The sequence below is a fragment of the Aethalodelphis obliquidens genome, unplaced genomic scaffold (assembly GCF_003676395.1).
Source record: "Aethalodelphis obliquidens isolate GAN/ISIS:26980383/991018 unplaced genomic scaffold, ASM367639v1 scaffold15, whole genome shotgun sequence".
NCBI lineage: Eukaryota > Metazoa > Chordata > Mammalia > Artiodactyla > Delphinidae > Aethalodelphis > Aethalodelphis obliquidens.
In genome coordinates this window covers 3377237-3401525 of record NW_020837959.1, presented here as the reverse complement: position 1 = coordinate 3401525, position 24289 = coordinate 3377237, and the positions used below count along the sequence as shown (strand labels likewise).

Below are 24289 nucleotides of genomic sequence, written 5' to 3'. Positions count from 1 at the left end.
GCTGGGTCCTCTCATTTCATCCCAATATGGCTTCACGCACACAGCTCCTTTCGGTATTTAGGGCTGATGCTGGCTTGGGTGCTTCCATGCGTCCCTGAGATGCTCCCCTGGGAGGCCTTTGAGGCCCTTCCCGTGCCCTTGGTGATGCTGTCCCCCCCAACCCCCCCGCTGGCTGCTCCCCTGGGGCCCTGGTTTCTGACGCTCTCCACCGGACCCCACTCCTCTCAGCCTCACATATAGCCTCTTGGGCAGGATGTAACCCAACTTGGGATTGTGGACCAGATGAGGAAACTTCATCACACCCTTTGTAGTTCATCAAAAAACGTAATATGTCCTGCTCTCCACTTTCTGGAGCTGACACACAGCGGCCCTTCCTCTTGCAGCAGGGCTGTGCCTTCCCTCACACGCACCCCATCCTTCTGCCCATTTCTGACTTTGGGCTACTTAGTGGGGGTCGATCACCCGTTCCCAGTGTCTCCCTAAGTGGTGGGTCATTGTCCAAGTGTATGAGGGCGTTCCATGAAGTCTCCTCCCTCTTGGTTTAGGTGCTGGGGGAAGAAACTGTGTAAAAGTATTTATGGCCCTATTTGCCTGCTGTATAAAGCAGTCACTGCTCTGCCCTCAAACTGGTGTGAGAGCAATAGGTCCATAGACCCATAGATAGACAGAGATGTCCAAGTCAGATACCGTCCTTAGAGAAATACGTACACACACACACATATATAAGGGCAATATCAATGCCGCCAGAAGCACACGTAAACCGTCCGTGCTGTAGTCTGGGATGTCCTGAAATGCCTCAGTTATCACTGAGGGTAGCTTCATTAGAGGAAGTTGAACTTTTAGCACTTAACCACATGGAAATACAGATTTCCACATCGGAACTACATTAATTAGGTGAGACTATAATTAGCAATTCAGTTTGTCCTTTACATTTTGCCTTGCGAGGTAGAGTGTCCACTCTGGAAAAGGCTCTCATCCTAATGCAGTGTTTTATGTGTTACTATGGGTAACGTCTCAGCCCAGTAGGAGAAGGAAGGACAAAGAAGACGCAGGAAGTCTAGGTAGCGAATCCCTAAGTGATGCCACAGAAGGCTCTCCTAAGAATTCTCCACCCTGGTTTTCCCACTCAGGTGGGTTCCTGTTGGCCTCCTGATTCTGGCCTGAATGGAGAGTTGGTTGTGACATTTACGTTTCTAGCCTACAGTGACATGCTCTATTTGTTTCCATTTCTTTTTCTCTAACCTGTGAGGCCTCGCTGCAGGTACGCTGAGACCCCCCCGCTCGCTGCACGTGGTTCATTTCACGGGCTGCGATGCCATCTCCTTGCACCCTCAGTCTTCTCGGAACGAGTAGTTTTTATCGCTCTGTCTGCATCCATCCTTCCGCCCTTCTAGGACTGCCTTGCTCTCCTGGCTTTCCGTCCTACCTTCAAGAGCTTCGTTATCTCCCGTCAGGTGTTCTGAACAGTGATGAACACGGTGTCTCTCCTTGTCCTTCTGAGCTGCAGAGCAGGTAGAAGCAGCTAAGCTGTCAGCACCAAGACAGGAATAGACAGAGCGAGAAATTGGGGCTGGTGGAGGTCAGCCGGGGTCTAGCCTGAAAAAGAAACTGCTCCACATTTTCAGGCAGAAGAAAAGGAGTACAGGGATTCGGTTCCCCAGGAAAAGTTGAGACAGATGGGAGACGATGAGGTGACCCAGAGACGTGTGAAGCAGCTGCCTCCTCTGAGGCTGGAGATAGGAAGGGAGGAGACTGTTTTACGGGGAGTGGAGCTGAGGGCAGCTGGTGGGAGCATGGCAGACTGGCACACCCTCCTTGACCTCGCATGGCCCTCCGCCCGTGTGCCAGCGCCTGGAGCGGGGCTGATGAGACCACAGACGTTAGGATGTTAGGCCCCAGCTCGGGCAGGCCCCATGCTTTGCTTATCCATGTGGAGTAAGCCAACTGCTCTCGCTTTAATTCAGGGGATTCAAATCAGAGATGGCGGATGGAGCCGTTTCCCGGCGCGCGCCTGCACTTCAGTTTCCTTGGAGACGAGCCAAACCTGAGCCTGACAGCCTCCAGTTGGGAAGACAACGCATGTGCTCTGGCCTTTCGTAACTTTTCTTTGTGGACCCGGGAGACTAAGTATCTTGATGGACTGTGATTCACACCCATGACGAAAGTTTTATAACCCCTGTTTTTATATACAGCGAACGTAATTTTTCTTTTAATTGTATGTATTGCAGTGCCGGAGCGTTACAGCAAGCACATCCAAAAAGGGAGCGCGTGGCCGCGGTCCCTAGCTTACACCCTTCTCACTGGGCATCCTCACCAAAGCGTTTAGATGCGTGTGCTAACTGCTGAAACGTGAGGAAAATGCTCAATTTCCTTTGGAGCCATTTTATTGAACAGAATCATTCCAAAGGAAATCTTTGACTACATGACAATTCCCTTTAAGATTTGTATGGACCTGTATGCATGTAAATTTCTCTGTTACATGCATGAGGGATGCTGTCTCTTATAGCATGAATCCTTAAGAGGAAAAAAAAATAACACCTGAGTTTCAGTTATGTAAAGACGGAGGGGGAAAAAGAGCCTTTATCCTGGCCTCTATCTTTTGTGCTTTCAAGTTTTTTCTCCTTTCATCCCCCAAACAATAAACCAGCAGGAAAAGGAGGGGTGGGGCTGAGAACAGAGGAGCTGTCTTGAGTGACCTAGAAAGGCCCATGCCTGAAACCTGCTCCTGCCATTCCAGCAATGCCCGCTACGTCCCTCCCGAGTGGCACAGCTGAGACAGGACAGGCCTGATCACAGCATCACAGACTCACGGAGCTAGGGTGATTCCTAGGGTACACTGAGTTTTCTCCTTGCTGTTTTCCCATTCATACAGATTCCTCTGTCCATTTAACTAGGCTGAGGCTCACTGCCCTTTGAATCACCAGGAGCCCAAGGGGGTGGCAGTAGAGAGGCACGTCAACCCCTTCCACCTGCTCACCCTGCAGCCAGGGAAGTGCGCCTGGAGGCCCAGTGGAGACCCAGAACTCCTGCCCACCCAGCGGCAATGAGAATCCCCTCTTCTTTTGTGTCAGAGGAGGTTGAGCGGGGACCCCGAATTCTCCACTTGACAGTAATGAGTCTGTGCCTGTCTTCCCCTGCTGAGTCAACTAACCAGAAGGTTAAGTGGGAAACTTCAACGTCCTCTTCTCAATTGATAGAACAGCTTTGTGGGAAATCAGAAAGGATGTAGAAGAACTCAACACCATCAACCAATGGGATCTGCTCACTTATAGATGTGTAAACCAAGAGAAGCAGAATTCTCATTCTTTTCAAGTCCATGCTTCAAGAAAGACTATATTCTGGGCCATAAACCAAACCTAAAATTCCAAAGGATTGAAATTATACAGACTGGGGCTTTCCTATCACAATGGACTCAAACTAAAAATCAAGAAGAGAAGAATAACAGGAAAATCTCCAAATACCTGGAAACTAAAAAATGCCCTTCTAAATCATCCATAAATCAAAAATGAAGTTTCAAGGGAATTCAAAAATATGTTGAACTGAATGAAAATGAAAATACAACATATCAAACTTTTGAGACAGGCCTAAAACAGTGCCAAGAGGAAAATTTATAGCACTACATACATATATTAGAAAAGAGGAAAGTCTCAAGTCAGTAATCTAAGCTTCCACCTCAACAACCTAGAAGAAGGAAAGTAAAATGAACCCAGAACAAGCAAACAAAAGGCAATCCAAGAGCAAACCGAGAGCAAAATGCGTGGAATTTTTTTAAAAATAGAGAAAATCAATGAAACAAAGAGTTGGTTCTCTTAAAATAACCATAAAAATGACAAACCTCTAGTAAGGAATGACAAGGAAAAAAGAGAAAAGACTCAAATTGCTAATATCAGGAATAAAACAGGAAATATGAATACAGACCCTGCAGTCAACAAAAAGATCAAAAGGGAATAAATACTACAAACAACCATCACATATAAATTTGATGACTTAGATGAACTGGACCAGTTCCTCAGAAAACACAAATGACCTCAATTCACCACATATGAAATAGAGTCCTGAGTCTTCCCTGCGCTGATGTCAATATCCTGCTGGTGATGGTTTTGTCCCATGTTATCACTGGCGGGAATGGGGTAAAGGGTCCACCGGCTCTATCGCTGTTATTTCTTACAAAGGTGCATCTACAATTATCTCAAAATTAAAAGTTTAAGAAGCATTTAAAGGTGATGGGAGCAGGTTATCTATGGACATAATAAACGGGCATGAGTGGATATCATTTATTTAGATTTTCTAGTTGCCTTTGACAAGGCCAATACCAAACTTTATTGGATCGAGGAAATCATCATGATTAAAAGACCAAGTCTGGAAACAGATTGTATTTTACCCTTAAAAAGAAAAAAATAAACCCATCTCAGATGTATGTGCACACATATGTGTGTTGTGTGCACGTATTTCTCAGCTCGTCCCCTGAAAAGTCCTAGAAACACTGACTAGCTTGATAATACTATGCTATTGTGCACCTCTAGGTCTCTAACTACAATTTTCCTGTAAAATATGAAAGGGCTCCTTGAGGAAATACTTGATTCCAGATTTGGGACCAGGAAAAAAACCCATGATATGGAACCATGTGTTAGCATTCCACTAATGCCAAGTTTATGTAACACAGAGTCGTTAGCATTATTGTGTTAATTATGATAAAATAAGCTATCTTGGGGGGTAATGTCTAATACTTCTGTTGAGCTGTCAACTCAAATCCTGTCAGTACTGTAATCATCCCTGTCTTAGGAATAGGCTCAGAAGCTCTTAAGCTTGGAATGCCTTTGCAGAATATTAATTTAACACATAAAGAAAGACTCAAAGAGCTAAAGCAGTTTTCCCATTGTCACAAAATAATTAAGCTCACCTGCTTCAAGACTTATTAATTTTATATGAAGTAAAAACTTTTGCCCAATGCTTCCTACAAGTACCAAACTGCCCTTCTCGAGTGTTTGCACTTGTATGGATTTTGTTAAATATCTTTTCCACGTAACTTCTCCAGCTGGTGTCTCCAACTGGGAGGTTTTGAACTTTAGTTTTAATGGGAGACCTTTAGCTTTTTGTCTAACTCTCCAAGTACAACCAGGACGCCATTCATGAGGACTTCCCAGAGCACATGATCTTGTGATAATGAAAGACTCATCAACATAATCTTAAATAAAAAGGGGAAGCTCAACGTTATGCTATATGTGGTCACAATGTAATGAAACCTTTTTGTTCATTTCACCAAACATTAAATGAATCTTCCCAGTGGACACAGCATTTTGCTTGTTGCTGCAGAGACAGAGCTGAGCAAATCCATAGTCACTCCCTCAAGGTACAGCAGGAAGGCCCATCACAAAGCAAGACACGACAGGAGCAAAGACAGGCAAGGAATGTACTTAGAAAAAATCAGGTAGTCCAACTGTGTGTGTGTGTGTGTGTGTGTGTGTTTTTTTACTTCAGAATCATCAGATGCCCGTGAAAAGAAGAGGCTAGAATTATAGATTGGAACCATACAGAGGAGGACCCTACACTGCAGGCTCAGCTCTGGGACATCAAATAACCTGCCAAAGTCCATATAGATGCAGAGCAGCTTAGCTGGGTGTCTGTGGTCTCTGGGCACTGCTGTCTCTAATACAGGAAGGCGTGTAGAAGCCAAACTCCAGGTTAAGGTTTCTCAACCCCAATCCCATGGTCATTGGGGGCCAGATACTTCTTCACTGTGGAGCTGTCCAGGGCACTGTAGGATGGTTGTAGCATCCCTGTCCTTCCAACCCTTCAGCTGTGACAAACGCAGAAGACTCCAGGCACTGAAAGTGTCACCATCATCCCTGGTTGAGAACCACTGCTCTAGATGATGTAAAAATTGTTTATATTCAACCATGTGTAATATGTAACGTGATATATAGCTTACATTTTAATATTGGCAAGCCATATTCTGGCCTAGGGGCAAACTGGATAATTAGATGATTGAGAAGTATCTTAAAGTTGTTTAGTTGTTTGCCTCTTAGCTCAAGCAGTCTTCTGATCCAAATTCATGTTGGAAAATCTGGGAATCTGGAGGGTATCTTGGGATTTCTGTGCCGTTTAGGCTCTTGTGACAGCAAAGAATAAAATCCCAGCAAGGCTTTATTGTAAGGATGACACAGTTAGGCATTGGAACTTGAAAACCCGCTAGGAACCAAGACTCACTGGGGGTCATCTGGCCTTTTTCTTGCTTCCTCTCACTGGCCACTCAGCCTCTTTCTCATGGATTCTTTCTGTCTAGTTCCATCTTGCTGCCAATGAGACGATCTCCTCTGGGCCATCCAGTTAAAATTCCCCAAGGAGTCGGATGACTGTCACCTTCACTGGTCTAACCACCCACACTCCCTCATGGTGATGCAGGACAAAGAGACATCACTGACCAGCTGCCCTCCTTGGGGTCAGTCCTGGTCTACCCGGGGTAAAGGGCAGCCTGTGACACCCAGCCGTGGCGAAGCAGCAGCAGCTGTGGAACCCGATGAGCCTGTGGCTGTTCTGACCCTCTGGACCCCACTTGGGAGCTCGCACTTAGCTGAGGCTGAGAGAGACAATAAAACCACGTCTCTCTTCAAAAATCAAGTCTCCCAGGCCAGATGGGAATACCAGCAAAACCAGACAATAAAGTCATTTAAATATGTTCGTAAGTAAACTGTGACAGAAAAAAAAACTGTTCTTTGAATAATCCAGAATTAATTGTTTCCTGAGTTTTCTTTGTTTTAAGGACTTCAGATTTTGTTCACTGCTTAAATGCTCCGAAGGAACGCTTTTTTTTTTTTTTTACTGAAGTGTAGTTAATTTACAATGTTGTGTTAGTTTCAAGTGTACAGCAAAGTGATTCAGTTACACATACATACATATCTATGTACATATCTGTTCAAGATCTACTCTTTTTCAGATTCTTTTCCATTATAGGTTATTACAAGATATTGAGTATAGTTTTCTGTGCTCTACAGTAGGTCCTTGTTGTTTAGTATTTTCTATATAGTAGTGTGTATCTGTTAATCCCAAACTCCTGATTTATCTCCCCCCCCCACCCCGCTATCCACTTTGGTGACCATAAGTTTGTTTTCTACATCTGTGAGTCGATTTCTTTTGTAAATAAATTCATTTGCTATCATTTTTTTAGATTCCACATATAAGTGACATCATACAATATTTGTCCTTCTCTGACCTACTTCACTCAATATGAGAATCTCTAGGTCCATCCATGTTGCTGCACATGGCACTATTTAATTCGTTTTTATGGCTGAGTAGTGTTCCACTGTATATGTATACCACATTGTTTTTATCCATTCACCTGTCAGTGGACATTCAGGTTGCTTCCGTAGCTTGACTCTTGTAAATAGTGCTGCTGTGAACATTGCATGTATCTTTTGGAATTAGAGTTTTCTCTGGATATATGCCCAGGAGTGGGATTGCAGGATCATACGGTAGCTCTATTTTAAGTTTTTTCATAGAGACAGCACTCCGTTTCTCAAACTGACGCCTCATTTCCTTCCCTCTCAAGGTGTCATGAAGTCTTCCTACTTGGTTTAGAGAGTTTTCAGAGCAGGTGAGGGTTTTTCAGAATAAACAGGCTATGGTGGCTATGAGTCAGCACCCCTTTCTCCTAAACTCGCGATTGGAGGAGGGCCCCGGCGATCAGAGCCTGGGAATGGGAGCTTTGAACTTGCCTGTAGCGAGAACTCTAAGACCTGAAGACACTGCTCATGAATAATTTAAAACTGCCGCTGAGTCAAGTTATTCTTTAAAGGAAATTACTTTCGTGGTCATGTTTAACCATTAGTAATTATACCACTTTCTTTTATTATAGGTAATGTATGAAATTGTTGGAGCAATTGAAAAAAATAAAGACTCCCTTTCACAGAATCTTCTATTTGTAATGAAAAGTAAGTGTTCCCCGTACGGTTAAAATGCCACACATTCTTTATGTCTCTGACTCTGAACATGGCCCTATAAAATATGCCACCAGCTAAGGATAATTGAACTATCTTTCGTGTTCTAATGCCCAGAATAATAAGGAATGGAGCTTGCCATGCTACACACTGGTTATAATTTAATTTAGAGTCTAGTAGAAACCATAATTTAACTAACCTTTTAGCGGATAGAAATATAAAACACCTTCACCAGTTTGGCATGTGAATATAAAGAAGCTCTCGTGTGAAGACTGATGAAGATGCATATGGCTTCCATACAGCAGGGTGAGTTTCATTACTTAAGATGACTCTGGAGCACAGCTAAGGGTGGTATTTTATTCTTGTGTACTTTCAGCTATAAAAAACTAATGCTTACAAAGTAAAATGAGGGTACAAATTGATATATACATACACACATGCATATATGTCTATATCCATATAAATTTATAGGTGACATCTACTTAGTGAACCTTAGTACTTTATGTACATATCTCTATACATATATCTATAATTCTATACTATATGCAAAACGATGTACTGGGTTTATATGTGGTATAATTATATATATCTCTGTATTTACATATAGAGCTATAAATTTACGTATATGTATAGTTCTATCTCCTCTAGTAATTATTTTCTTAATAGAAGTTCTGCAGTGATTCACATTTTCTTAATAACCTCTTCAATGAATTAAAATGTATCATCTTTGTGCTTTAAGTTGCTCTAAGTGAGATGGAGCCATTTATCATTCCTGGGAAGAGAAGCATATCATAGCCTTTCATGAAATAGTTGGATGCCTTTGAGCTGGAAATAAGACATCCATATCACTTCCGGCTGGAGGAATATATTTACCTTAAATCAAATAGTAGAGTTGCAGTATATTGCTTTTCATGGGGAATGACTCTGCTTGCCTCTCAGAATGTATGGTTATTGAGTTCTCTTAAAGGCTGAGACTAATGATAAAAACATGGACTTGGAATAATACTGTGTAAAAAGAAAGAAGTGAGATAATTGATCTTCTTGATTATCACTGGAAATATCTTCCTTCTAGTTTTCAAATATTTGGACTTTCATGCATAACATACTTAAAATTGTATAACGTACATAAAATCCATGTATTTTATGAAGAACTAATATACAGCATGTTTTCAAAGTTGGCACTAGGCCTCCTTTTTTTTGTATTTCACGGTGATGGAATATGTATTTAGAAAGAAAACATGATGGCTTCAGATACTGCAATTCTGCTTATCTTAACAGAGTCCCTATATCTTAAAGTCATTCTTTTGTGTATGCTTGCTAACAAGTGCCAAGAGAAAACAGGCGTATCTTATTTTAATCTAAATATTTTAGACTATACATACATCCGAGCAAGACGACAAAAATTGCAACATGCCCTTCTGTGTTCATATAAGAGGTGCGAAGCATTTTCTGCAGAGGACTAGAGAGTAAATATTTCAGGCTTTGCGAGCCGTAAGTTCACTGTTGCAGCTACTCAACTCTGCTATGATAATGAGGAAGCAACCGTAGACAATACAGATGGATGTGGCTGTATTTCAATAAAACTTTATTTACAAAAACTGTGGCTGGTGGATTTGGCCCACAGGCCACAGTTGCTCACCCGTTCTATCACACAAGCAAAGATGCATGGTTGTGATAGTATTTTATGAATCTATGGAATGTTTTGGCACTGCAAATAGTTATTAAAAGCAAGTGTAATTTATAGATAATAGTGGTAATTCCTGTCTCCAGGCACCTTGCTAAGTACTCTGCTTACAGCATCTGATTCAATTCTCATATTATCCAAAAGCTCCCAGGTGTGGAAGGAGGCAGGGTCTGTGGCAGGATCCCTACAAATCCAGCTGTGTCTGTGACACCCCCGACCAGTGCAGACAGGGAACTGGGTGGCACAGCTCACACAGACAGTGCCCTCGTTGATGCCCAAGATGGGAAATCAAGTCCACTTGACTCAGAAAGAAGCAGGTACAGTCCAGACTCTTAAGTCTACTTATAAGTAGGGGAGATTTTACCATTTATTGTCAGTGACACTGTTGGCATTTCTGCAGACCTGCTCATAGACTGTGGGCACCTCAGTTAGCTCAGCCCGTTTTACGGGCAGAAAGGCGCCCAGTGCATTGTGTCTAGAGCCCAGAGAGGGATGCTTCCCATTGCAACGTGTATACAGGGTGACATGAAGAAAAATGCCTGCAGCAAGTGACTCCTAGAAATAGGGAAGGGAGGCCAAAGCTGTCCTTCTCAGGCTCTAGGTGGCAACACGATGGCCGAATTTCTCTTTTTAATGTGCCGAGGAACCTGCTCTCACCTCCCACTGGCTCAGCTTATGGGCCGGGCTCTACTGTTAGGGGTGAGGCCTGATGGCATCTCCATCGTAGGGGGATGCTACCCCTGCTTTACCTTCATGCAGCCTGGGTGTGTGATCCAGAGAAAGGACAGAAACAGGTCACTTACATGTTTCGGTTCATAGTTATGTCTAGTGTTTATAGATGTAGTAAAGCCTTTTTCCCCAGTTATGGGAGTACCAAGTTGCACTGTTTATCTGTGGTTCTGTCCATCCACAGACTAGCTAGAAATATAAATAATATTTTTAATTAAGTTACATAGGCCATGGTATTATATGTTTATTGTTTCACTGTTTTTAAATGATTTCAAACTTAAAGTCACAAAATTAGTACAAGGAACTCCCGTGTGCTCTTTTCCCAGATTGACTTTTTTCATTTCCTTTCTCCTTTTCTCTCTCACTCTCTCCTTCCTTCCATCTCCGTGTGTGCGTGCATGTATATGTACGCACACTCTCTGAGCCACTGGAGAATGGCCAAAAGTGTCTTTGTGCCTAAATACTTTGGTCCCTATCCTAAGACCAAGGACATGATCGTAGATATCCTCAGTAAATTATCAGACTATTAAACATGGATATGATACCAATATCTAATTCAGAGTTTATGTAACACTTTACCAATTATCCCACTAATGTCTTTCATAATCATTTTTCTCCCAATTCAGGACCATTTGCTGAGTTTACTTGCCGTTTCTTGTCAGTTTTCTTTAAGCTGGGACATTTCCTCGGCTTCCTTTTTCTTCATGACATTAATATTTTAAGAAGTGGAAGCCCAGTTTGGTCATTATTTTGATACTAAAATTGCCCAAGACTTGGCCAGTGAGAACCCCTCCAAGCTAGTTCCTATGTCCTTTTGACAGGTTCTCATGTCTTTTGGGGCACTTTCTTACATTCTGGCTTTCCAAAGTGTTCTGGGATCTTCTACCTTGCCTCAGATCCAGAATTGGCCACTTATCCAAGAAGACTTGATTTATTTTAGAAGTGAATGGTGTTAAGAAACACTAAGAAATGGGGGCAGGGTGAGCTCATTGCTACTGGCGTGTCATTGCTTTTAGATCCTTTCAGAACTAGAAAATTTAAGATATAGGCATAGATTTTGCATAGATATGTGTGTGTGTATATATAGATATAGATATGGATAGATATATCGCAGTATATTATTGTGATACCTATAATTTCCAGCCAACACCACAGGGCTCTTTTTTGCCTTCCTGTAATCCATAATTGTATCTCCCTTCTCTGACCCTCCTCCTAGCTCCCTATTTGTTTATTCATATAGCGACTTTTCACTCAAGGCACTGCTAATAAATACATTAGTTGGGCAAACAAAATAATCTGAGTGCAGAAATGGTGGAAACTAAACCACTTTGCTCCTGAACGCTGCCAGCTGTCCGATGAATGATTTATGCATTTTAGATCACACTTTAATCTTGCGGGAATCCACAGAGTAGGTACTCGGGTGGTTATTTCACAGAAAAGGAAATTAAGGCTTAAAAACTGTCTACATACAGATAGAAGTAACCCAAGAAACATGCCTTCTAGATCCTTAACTGTCACAGACATGGTTTTCACTTTGCTATTCAAATGTGTCCATCCATTCATGAGCCCATTTCTCCCTGAGGTGTCAAGAAAGACATATGGACCCAGAATTACCAGAATTTTTATAACCTAACACCCAATATATCAACTTGCTTTCACCTTTCCAGCTTAACTGGATCAGAAAAAGAGGCACTTTTCCCCCTAACAGCTGAGACAGCTGAATGAGACAGGGGCTCCCCAATGTCTGCATTCCACTCGGAGAGAGGTTCTTCCTGGGGACGTGTGTCCCCAGCAGTTATTTTCCTGGAATGGAGAGCTGCTGACCAAGACCATTTCATGACTTGGTCAAGTGCACTGAGGCCCCTTAGGTCTGAGCAGGTCCGATCCGGTCTGGCTGTTAGGAGAGCAGTAAGAGCCACTCAGTTCAAGAGCAAGGGATTCAGGGCTCAGGTGGGGGACGGGAGAGCATGGGATCTGGCCCAAGGGCAAAAAAAGGTCAGAATTCATCAAACAGCGTGATGAGTAGTGGGGAAAATGAAAAAGAGGCAAAAGGAAAGGTAGACTCCTAAATTCCCTCCCCACTCAGAATGTTTTAGTGGTTAGAACGCCTGGATGACGTGTGAGCTTAACACTTGCATGAATTACGATTTTAATGCCGCTTACAATCTTCATTTATTTATTTCCTAGCTAGTGAAAATGTCATGATCAATCATCTGTTCCAGTCGAAACTGTCACCAACAGGAGCCCTCGTACCTTCCTCTCCTTCTTTTAAATTCAGAGGACATAAATCTGCCTGGCTCAGTAAGAAAATGACAGCTTCTTCAATGATTGGAGAAAACAGGAATTATCCAGAACTTAGTAAGGTAGGAGTTTTTATGATTCGTGTCTGGTTGTTTTGAAGTTTGCTTATTAGCACATTTGCTTCTTCTTTTAAAGAAAAACAAGAACAATCCTCAATGCTCATGGAAATAAATTGATATTTTAATTGAAAAAATTAAAGGAAAGACTGCTTACCTAAAGTACAACCCGCTGAGAGAGGACAGTTATAAGAAAGTGCAGTGGAGTGAAAATTTGACAGCAAATAGAGTATCAGTCATTTTAGTTGTTGTCTGTGCAGCACCCTTTTTACATCTCATCCTGTGACTGTCTTTTTGATGAATGGGAGGTAACTTCAGGGACAGTAGGATTAAAGGGAATAAACTGAGCTACCTTATTCTGTTGATATTAATCACTTCAGAGGCTTCAGGTCTCTAAACAATAAATTGTAGTTTCTCATATAGACATAGTGTATTTTTCAGGTCCTAGAGTTCCGTAGATTTTTAATTTATTTCAGCATTATACTAATTTTTTATTGGGGTACAGTTGCGTTACCATGTTGTGTTAGTTTCTGGTGTACAATGAAGTGAATCAGCTGTATGTATACATAGATCCCCTCCCTTTTGGACCTACCTCCCCACCATCCCACCCCTCTAGGTCACCACAGAGCACCGAGCTGAGCCCTGTGCTGTCCCGCAGGTCCCCACTAGCTATCTGTTTTACACATGGTGGTGTATTTATGTCAAACCTAATCTCCCAGTTCATCCCACCCCACCCCCGCTGCCCTGTGTCCACACGTCCATTCTCTACGTCTGCGTCTGTATTCCTGCCCCGCAAACAGTTTCATCTGTGCCATTTAACGGGTATTTGTCCCACACCAGCGTGGTTGTACTTACAACCTAAAGATTCTGACAATTTGTAAAATAGAACAAAAAATACAGTGAAGAGTTGTTTCAGACTGAAATGTTTTATGTTTATGAATTCAGTGCCCAGTCGTAGCCCAGTTTGTTTTGCTTGCCTTTATAAAAACTCTTAAAAAATGAGAAATATGGTTGGGAAGGTGTCCAGGACAATCAATCTTAGAAATTCAGTCACTGTAGCTTGCTGAACTGCATTTTAACTTACCAATTAAAATAAAAGCATAATTAAAGTCAACTGTATTATAGAAGAATGGCAGAAATGTGTGTAGCGTATTAGAAGTGTCTGTGTGTGTGTGTGTGTGTGTGTGTGTGTGTGTCCTCCTGAGTGTGTGTGTATATGTTTAGCCATTAGACCCTAGATTTAAGGGTCCTTCGATATAGTTGTTCCAGAACTGGACCATCACAGGAATTCAATCTCACTGCATATAAAATGGCATCTTTTACATAAAAAGGACAAAGTGTTCCCCTTGTAAAGCTCCATCTCTATTCCTGGTGGTTTCGCTGAAACTTCTGGCCTTTCCTTTCTCAGTCACCCTGGAAACCATGAGCAAGAAATCGCCACACACCTCCAAACTGTAATTTTTAACCTTAATTATTAAACATTACCAGGCATAGATGCCATTAGTCTTTTCCCTGAAGGACTGCAAAAGCGAGATAATTCACAGCAGTTCCTCCACCCGGAAAGGGAAATTGAGTGTTCAATTTCAAGGGATGAAGATTTATTTATTATGATTTTTCCTTAAGTGTTCCATTCCTCTCTTCCCTCCGAGGGTCCTCACCCCTGCACACCCATCCCTGTGACCAGCAGGGTAGCCATCTACCCACCCTTCAACTGAGCATCACGTTCGGCTTTGTGTTTGTAGAAAACAAGTTGATCTTAGACCAATCGCTTCGTTTTCCATTCCCTTGTCAGTTACAATTGATCTTTTCAGCGTGACAGTTCATCTCGACGGAAGGAAGTGAGCTATTGCCATGATAGCAATAGCACCATATTGACAAGGATGTTTCATCAAATTTTTTGTTCTATCGAGACCTTTTATTTTAAGATAAATGATTTTGGATCGATAGATCTGTTGGTCTCAGTCTGTGTGATTTCGTGAAATGTAATAGTACATTAGTGGCTGAGGTTCTTTTAACCCCTGGTGGGATTTAATTAATTACTTTCTGCCTTTCGTTCTTCACCCACTGGCTTCATTTTCACTGACTTCTTTTATCTGCATTATTATTTAATCTTTGCTACGTTTGAATTATTTTCTTTTAAGAGCTATATGTAACTACTTATCGAAGAAAACAGTCTACTGTCATTTTTCACAGGCAAGTAATTTACTAACCCCTTTTAGTCATTAAAAAAGAGAAAAAGAAAAGGAAGGGTAAGAAAAAATGAGTAGGACACTGATTATAGTTAAACTTAGGGAACAAACCAGTGATTGTTAAAACATCAAATCTTTGTCATGTAAAATATCAATTGTATCCTTTTACCGCAGAGTAAGCTACATTTCATGATAAACATGCACAATTAGTAATACAATCAGGATACCAGGGGGAGTTTACTGTACCACCAAGCAAGTCAACATCTGTCTATTCTCAAATGAAAGTAGATGCAGGTTCGTGACAGCCATGGACTTGAAAGGCTACAGAAATGGTTACTTTACATGTAGTTGCCCATTTTTCTAGCTCGTGGTACCATTACAGAAAATCATTTGTTTTAAAAAAACTGATTTTTATAGTCTGTTTTAAATCTACATCTGCCTGTAAGTGAGTTTATATGAATCAGAGGGTTAATTTTTTTCCCTCTAAACTGGAATTTAGTAAAATAAACCTGCTCACCCTTTCCTTTTGTTTTCATTACAGTTATTAAAAAAGAAAGGAAATTCTACATTTCTTCAAAGACTAGAACGGGGAGGCCCGGCCACCATTGCATCGCAACTCAGGGTTAGTGAAGTTTTCAGATTTCAAAAACTTCCATTTTGATTATATCAACTGTAGAGGGTTTACATGGAATTCTCCTCCATTTTCAGCACTTAAGGACCTTCAAAAAAGTAAGCATGCACACACACACACACACACACACACACAAAGCAAGTGAATGCATAATAAATAAGAATCATGGATTGAAGATAAAGATTTTTATTTAAAAATTGCTTTACCTTGTCAGTCGGTGTCCTCTTTGGGGAATCAGTTGTGCTTTACTTCTCTCCTTAGAAAACTCTGACGGATATTACTGGAAAACTTCAGAAGTGCACTCCACACTTTATTCATTGCATCAAGCCCAATAACTCGAGGCTGCCAGATACTTTTGATAATTTTTACGTGTCTGCTCAGCTGCAATACATTGGGGTCCTGGAGATGGTGAAGATCATCAGACATGGATACCCTGTCCGCCTTTCCTTCTCGGATTTCCTGTCAAGGTAGGTTTTGCTCTTGTGTCCACTGTTCCCAGGACCATGTTGATAATATTGTAGCGTGGATTTTCTGTTTTCTTTTCTGGCATTTCTTTTATTATTCATATTCTTTTACCCTGAGTAGACAAAATACTGTGGGAAGCAATGAAATACGCTGACAAAGCTTATATAAAAAGTTACTGGGCTTCCCTGGTGGCGCAGTGGTTGAGAGTCCGCCTGCCGATGCAGGGGACGCGGGTTCGTGCCCCGGTCCGGGAAGATCCCACGTGCCACGGAGCGGCTGGGCCTGTGAGCCATGGCCACTGAGCCTGCGTGTCTGGAGCCTGTGCTCCGCAACGGGAGGGGCCACAATAGTGAGAGGCCCGCGTATCGCAAAAAAAAAAAAAAAAAAAAGTTACTAAACTTTACTGCAGACCCGATAGCTTGGAAACAATTTTCGTGTTCCCTTAAATTTAGGTTTCCTCGGATTTAAACATTTATAAAATTGTTGCTTATAATATTGACATAAAATTATAATTTGATATAAGAAACTAAGTATGTGATTATTTTCTCCTTTTATATGTATGAACAAATGTTTTTTAGGTCAAGTGTCGGCAAACTGCATTCATGGGCACATCCAGCCACTACCTATTTTTTGTAAATAAAATTTTATTGGAATACAGGCAGTGAAAATAATGAGGGTATCTGTTTTCAGGCAATCAAACAATAAAAGGGAGGATGGCCAAAAAGGAAACAAGAAAGTATTTGGTCATCTTATATAAAAACATGAAATTTAAAAATCACATTGACCTAAAGTAATATCAATATTACAAGTATAAAATCTAGCATTTATGGTTAAAAACTAACTGTACAAATAGTATGGAGAAATCTGTTTGGCAAACCATTCAGCTAAAAAAAAGAGATTTTAAGATTTTGTTGGCCAGAAGTTCCATTTGAGCCACTGGTTTGAAGAAGCTGCTAAATTCAGGCAAAGCAATCAACCAAAAGACTTAAATCACCAAGTTGGAAATAATCGGGACAAAGGGTGTGATATTTAAACTATGACTACAATTCTACGTTTAATTTGTATCACATTTGTTTTTCCAGAGGATAGAAGTAGCATCTGTTCATTGTGTATTTTGGTAAATTTCACAAAGACACAAAGAAGAAAATAAACATCCTATGAGCCATTCATTCTCAAAGAGCTGATAGACTATTCAGAAGGGAGGAGATAAAATCCACCACATTTCAGGATAAAGTATCTGGAGAATGAATATGTTTAACCTGCAGAGTGTATCGTGTAGGTAGACAAGATAATTGTGTTTAAAAACTTAAAAGATGCTAATTCATGAGCGAATAGACACACTGTCTACTATTTATAGGGGAAAACTGCAAAGTTGGGCATTACACAGGGATACATTAAGAATTAATATGTACTGAATATAAGAATTAATTTGTGCTTTTGTTGGGTAGGGATGGTGGTGTCACATCACTGCTTATTGTACATTAAGAGGTGTCTGGTCGGGACAGCTCTGATCTGCCTCTTTCTGTTCCCTCAGTGGACGTCCATTTAGAGTCTCCAGAAATGTTTGGTCTGTTAATGAGTATATATTTCTCACACTTTACAGTTTAAGTATTAAAAGTCAGCCTTCCCACCCCTTTAAGTCCAAGTGGTCTTCGAATCAGTGAGTTTAAAACCTGCCCATAAACAAGTTTAAAGTAATAGATTCCCACATTTACCCCGGACCTTCTGAAGGACAGTCAACAGAGAGTGGAGTCCAAGGACCCCCTGGTTTGTCTGATGGGGAGGGGTGTGGTGCTGTTATTGCTGGCATCATACGGTCTCAGAGGGCCACCAGCCTTGATAAACTGTAGTTCACTCAGCAGCACTGACTCCCTTCCCAAGCCGTGCTGAGAATCATGGTTCTGCAACGTTAGTGTCCATCATAGGCTTGTTAAAATACAGATTCCTGGGCGGCAGCCCCAGAGTTCCTGGTTCAGTCGGTCTAGGTGAGGTCCGTGAATCAGCATTTTTAGCGAGTTCCCAGGTGATACTGATGTTGCTGGTGTGTGGACAACCTTTTGAGAACTACTGCCCTAGAACATCTACTCACTTGGGGATTACATCTTTGTTTGGTTTTGGTTTTCCCCAGACAAGGGTTGAAAGTAGGTGAATGCCTTGATAAGCAAAGGGAACTTGTCGAGGATGCAAACTCTCAGGCATTTACTGATTTACTGAATTAAAATCTGCAGATCTGTTGAGATTTCCAAGTGATCCGGATGCAGTTTCAGAAGCACTGTGAGTGGATTCCTGCACTGGATATTAAATAGGGTTAATCTCACCCTATGAATATTTTTTAAAGTGCATTCAGTGCATTTTCTGCTGTTTATTTTGTTAGAATGTCTTCGACTCATGGAATCAAAGAAGCTTGGCATTAAAGTGTCCCTCAGAGTCTCTCTGGTATAATCTTTAGTAGCTGCATGGATCTTCCTTACAGCTACTCCAACAGGCAGTCACTTGAATTGTCCTATTTTCCCAGAAAAGGGTGGAGAACACGGCTGTGTGTGTACATGTGTGTGTACATGTGTGTACATGTATGTACACGTGTGTGCAGGTTCCCAATATTATATATCATAATAATTAGAAAATAATTTTACCTTTGTTATTTGTATTTGTCTAGTTTGACATATATACATATATACCTACCAGAATTTCTTATCTCTATTACAATAGTGTACGCAATGATTATCTTTTAAAATTAAGTACAGTCTCCCATATATATGCATTTCTTTTTTTTTTTTTTTGCGGTACGCGGGCCTCTCACTGTCGTGGCCTCTCCCGTTGCGGAGCACAGGCTCCGGACGCGCAGGCCCAGCGGCCATGGCCCACGGGCCCAGCCGCTCCGCGGCACGTGGGATCCTCCCGGACCGGGGCACGAACCCGCGCCCCCTGCATCGGCAGGCGGACTCCCAACCACCGCGCCACCAGGGAAGCCCTATATGCATTTCTTGCTTTACTCTGACTTCTAGGCAGAGGCCACGTCTTATTCAGTCACAATACCTGTGCGTTTTGGGTTTTGGTCAATGTTTTAGGAATGAAGCTGGCATTGGGGATTAATAGCTGTTCAGTGTAAAGTAACGTTTCTCCATAACAGAGACGATAGCTGCACTATGTTTGTTGAAAAGAATAGTGGGGATGGGAAATGATACTTTTTGGTAAATCTCTGCTTTTCTTTAACCAGCCCCTTACGCAACAGGAGATGTGATTTCAATTTATCATCTTTATTTGTAATTGCACATTAGTAGAAATGGAATTATTAATGTGCTTCAGTGGGAATTTGTCACCGTCACTCTTACATAAAGGATGCCTATCTGGAATATTATCACAAAAACACTGATCTGTAGAGAGATTATCAGCTTCTACAGAACTTGAATAAAACACAATCCACACATTGTCACATCAACAAGTAACGTATTTTTTCAGAAAGCTCATCAGAACCTTGAAATCCCCCCGGGCAATCAAGCTTCGTTGTATAAACACAGCCTCCAGGTGCGATTTAATAGTTTTGGTTGCCAAAATATCAGATAACAGTTCCTATGTAAAACATTTCTTTTCTGTTTGTATCACCTTGTCTTAACTGTTAGAGAATAAAAACCAATCAAACAAATTACTTTGTTTAGTTTACAAAGAGGAATATGGTTACCACAAAAATGCTGGACAAAGAGGAAAAATATGTCCAGTTTTGAAACCAGCACCTACTCATCTCAACAGCATTTATCGCTTCTGAAACCCAACATGACAGTAAATGTGGATAATGGGCAGTTCTGCGGAATCTGTAGGTGGACGTGATGGTATTGCAAATTCGCTTCCTGGTATCCTGGCTTTAATAACTGTCCATCATTCTGAGTCTTCCTAATCAAAACTGGAGAATTGTGTTTGTCGAGAAATCCTATTTTGATTAAATGAGAAGCATGCTTGTTGAATTTTTTCCCTAATAGCATCAATAGTTTCTGAATGGGGTAGTAAAAATGCAAGTTCCTATCTCCATGGCAAGAAACCTCACAAGTTTGGGTATATGAGGAAGAAGGAAAGGAGCAATAGAAGTAAATTATTATGTACAAATCATGATACATAATTGGATCACCTATTGCTGTGGACTGAATTGTTCCCTCCACAAAAACTCATACATTGAAGCTGTACCCCACAATGTGACTGTATTTGGAGATGGGTTCTATAAAGAGGTAATTAAGGTTAAGTGAGGTCCTAAGGGTGGGGTCCTGATCCAATAGGATTGGTGTCCTTATAAGAAAAGTCACCAGAGAGCATGTCCTTCTTCTCTGCTATCTGAGGATGCAGTGGAAAGGCAGCTGTCTGCAAGCCAGGAGGAGACCTTGGTAGAAACTAACTGGCCCACACCTTGATCCTGGACTTCCCAGCCTCCAGGACTGTGAGAAAATAAACTCCTGTTGTTTAACCCGCCAGGTCTGTGGGATTTTGTTATGGCAACCTGAGCTGGCTGCGAATACCTGTGTTCGTAGGTGTGTGTTGATATGGTCTCAATAGGTAGCAAAGCTGGACAAGTTATGCTGGGAAGTTTTTGGGACTTTGTTCGTATTATGTGCTACTCTTGCGCTAATGGGAAGAAGTCTAGTTTACATGCACATGTCATGTGATTTAAAAAACTTGTGTCTTTGTACATGGAATCATATTCTTTCTATCTCTTTCTCGATTTACTCAATGGCATTTACTTGATATTTAAGATTCACTCAAGCATCCTCTCTGTTGAAAAGTCATTTATAAAATCCCCAATTGGTTTGTGTCTCTTCTCTAAGCTTCAAAAAGGCCTTCAGTATTTTACTTATTATTTGCTCACTGGAAATACTCATTTATGTGACTATTTAACCACTTAACCACTAGAGAAGAGGTTAGCAAACTATAGCCACCAGATCAGATCTGGCCTGGCACCTACTTTTGTATGACCCGAGAGCTAAGAATATCTTCTACATTTTTCAATTGTCAAATTTTAAATGGTTCTATATATACCTACGTAATCTCAAGTTTGCCTCTTGGCATACAAAGCTAAAATATTTACTCTCTGGCCCTCTACAGAAAACAACTTGCTACCCCTGTCCTAGACCATATGCTCCTTAGATGAAGGCAGGTATTATTGCCCGTGCAGATGCTAACATAATGCCCACCAGCCGTCATCCTTCTGGGTCCAAACTCTATGGAACTGAACAAAAAAGATCTGACATCCTCTTCCATTTCAACAACTGTCTCTAATGTTGGACGGATTCTTCAGTTTGTGAGAATTTTTCTGATGGCATTGTAAAAGACAAACTCTCACCAATACCATCTGTAGAACATAAAATTCCAAGTCAGTGGCTTGCAAACAACGAAGGTTCCTTTCTCTTCTACATTATATTTGACTGTGTTTAGGAGTTGCACACCTAAGCTCGAATCAGCTCTGATTTGGGCCTCTTTTTCATGATGCACCCCAGGGTTCAGGAATAGCCCAGATCTAGGACATGCCCTTCCTGTGCTGGGGGAGAAGAGACATGGCTGAGTGGCTGCTACAACTTGTGCTGAGCTGCAGCATCTGTCACTCTCTTATATTCCATGGGTTAAAGGCAGTCACATGGCCCAGGCCAACATCAGTGGGGTGGAGAAGTGTCTTATTCATGGGAAGTACCCCAGAGCACGTAACAAAGAGTAGGGGTGTATACACTTCTGGCTCGGTTAGCAGTTGCCCCACAACTTAGTGGCATAAAACAGCAATTTGTTATTTCTCCCAGTTCTGTGGGTTAACTGGGCTTAGTGGGGCATTTCTTGCTTGGGGTTTCTCCATCCATTGCAGCCATACAGCAAAAGAGGTTGGTGTCAGCTGGGCTGGATGGACAAGACGGCATCTTCATCCCTGTGTCTGGTGTCTGGTTGTTCCTTCACGTGGTCTCTCTCTCCAGCAGAATAATCTGGACCTCTTACCTGGCGGCTCAGGGTTCCAAGGGGCAAGGAAGGAAGCTTGCAGTCCTCTTACAAGCTGGGCTGGGAACTAGCACAGCATCACTCTCCCTGTATTTCATTGGTCAAAGCCATTGCAGACCAGCTGAGATAATTTTCACTGGGAAGCAAGCAAGTGGCCAACTTTGGGACAGGCTACCACGTCTTCTTGAAGGGAGAACATGCAAGTAATTGAGAATGATGCCTAAAGCTCTGCCTATGTGCACCGGCACTGAGTCGAATCTCTGTAGACAGAGTTTTGGGTGAAGTAGAAGAGAATAGCTTTACTGCTTTGCGAGGCAAAGAGGGACACAGCGGGCTTGTGCCCCTCAAAAACTGTGTGTCCCAACCTGGGAGGATTTGGTGAGGAGTTTTATAGCAATAGTCAAAGGGCAGTGTTGCTGGTAAGATGCAGGGTGTGTGCAGGGCCTGCATTCCTTTAATCTGGCCTCAGATGATCTCCTGATGGGCTTGTGTGGTTCCTTTAATCCGGAATGAAGAATGCTAACATCTTCCATTTGTTGGGGGTTTCAGTTCTGTAAAGCACTCAAAGATATCGTTATGTGCATCCCTTGAGGCGGAACCAGGACCCTGCCCCAAGCCTGCGCTATTGTTTCCTGACTGCTCCCCACTTGTCTCTGCATCCCCTCCCTTCCCTGATTAGCAACTGTTTGAACCTCCCCCTTGGAACTCAGGGAAGGTCATGGAGGCGGAACAGAGAGGCTCCCGTGCCCAGGAGCCCCATAGGGTCTTGCTCGGTTTCAGGAACAACAAAAAAAATTTCGATAGTCATGCCTATACCTATGAACTGCTATTATATCATCCTTCACCAGTAAGTGTATGTGCGTTTGGTGTGCTGAATACTGTAATACCAGAATTTATTTTTTCCAAACTATAGAATTGAGGGAAAGAATAATGTGAGGCAATGATGATGAAACAGTTTTGAGGTGTCTTTAAAGGTAAGGTACCACGCCTGGTACCTTGCATGGCACTGTACCACCATTTTCAAAGCTTTCTTCAACACCCTGTATGCTTGTCACATTATAATTATCATGGCTTTTTAATGGTCATCCAAGCCTGGGCCAGATATTAGTCCTTTGTGTCTCTACTCTTCTCGGGTGCTAACCTTCTAAATGTTCGTCTTTTTCCAGATTTAGAAGGGACATCTTTTGGAATCTAGCTGTGGGTCTTGGGTGGCAAGTGTGGAAGGGTCCCATCATTCATCTGTGGACTTCTTTGTGGTTGGCAGGGGAGAGCAAGACAGCATCACCACGGGGAGAGGTTGACCCTTTAATGAGGCGCCCTTATGTGGAAAAGACAGAAGGGCTGGTCCAATAAAAGCACCCCAGGGACTGGTCTTACGCTTGGCAAGGTGAGGGCACGTGATCTGTGTTCTGAGATTGTTACTGGATGAGATCCCTCGCAGAAATAGTAGGAGTCATTTAGCTTGTTTAAATGACACAGTTGTCGCTGAAAGGGCAGGCTGTGAAAGAACGTAGCCATGATGTTAAATTGGGTGCGGGGAGACGGATGAAGGGACACACTTCAGCTGATTGGATTAAACTAATGGGCAGCGGCCGCCCAGCCCAGCAGAATCACAGCTACAGATCTGGGTTGGAATCATCGAAAAGTTTTCTTTGTTCCTTGGAAGTGATGTCAGTTACTGTCAATACATCTTTTTTTTTTTTTAATACATCTTTAATAGAAACGTGAGTTAATACGTTCGAGAGCTGTTAAATATTCTAATTCAACTGGCAAAGGATACATTTTCTTCTGGGTAATTTTGCCAAGTCTCAACGTATTCTTCCTGCTAAAACCACTCGGCAGGGTTGGCTGGTTGTCTAAGGTTTAATGACATTTGGAAGGAAAGAGGGCCTGCTACTTTTCAATGAAATATAAAATAGGAAAGAGAAGTATAATAGATTCTCGAAGCTATTTCAATTTAAACATAATTAAGTATCTTTATTGGGAATTTGTTATACTGTTCAATGGATTAGGAATCGTAAATTACCCCGTGATCCACTCCGGACATCTGAAAACTTTTTCTTTAAGAGACCAAATAGTAACTATGGTAGGCGTACAGGCCACAAGGTCGCTGACTTATGTATACTCAACTCTGCCTCATGGCAGAAAGTAGCCATAGACAGCAGGTCAACGAATGGGTGAGGAGGGGTTCCAATAAACTTTGTTGGCAGAAACAGAGGTGGGTGGTTTTGACCCAGGGGTACCTAACCCTTTATCTAGTCCCACCCCTCCTCTTTCTGATAGATTTGGGGGACATTTTTCCATAGAAAAGGGGACAGATGATGAAAGGTGACGATGTT

At 41.9% G+C, this 24289-nt stretch overlaps 1 protein-coding gene across 1 annotated transcript in view; it reads left to right on the top strand.

Moving 5' to 3' along the window:
* The window catches only part of MYO16 (myosin XVI), a 401447-nt gene that overhangs the window by 259226 nt on the left and 117932 nt on the right, over nucleotides 1-24289 (top strand). The window contains exons 23-26 of the mRNA XM_027115848.1: nucleotides 7853-7928; nucleotides 12535-12710; nucleotides 15435-15515; nucleotides 15786-15991. Coding sequence (XP_026971649.1) covers nucleotides 7853-7928; nucleotides 12535-12710; nucleotides 15435-15515; nucleotides 15786-15991 — 539 coding nt within the window. The remainder of the gene's footprint in view (nucleotides 1-7852; nucleotides 7929-12534; nucleotides 12711-15434; nucleotides 15516-15785; nucleotides 15992-24289) is intronic.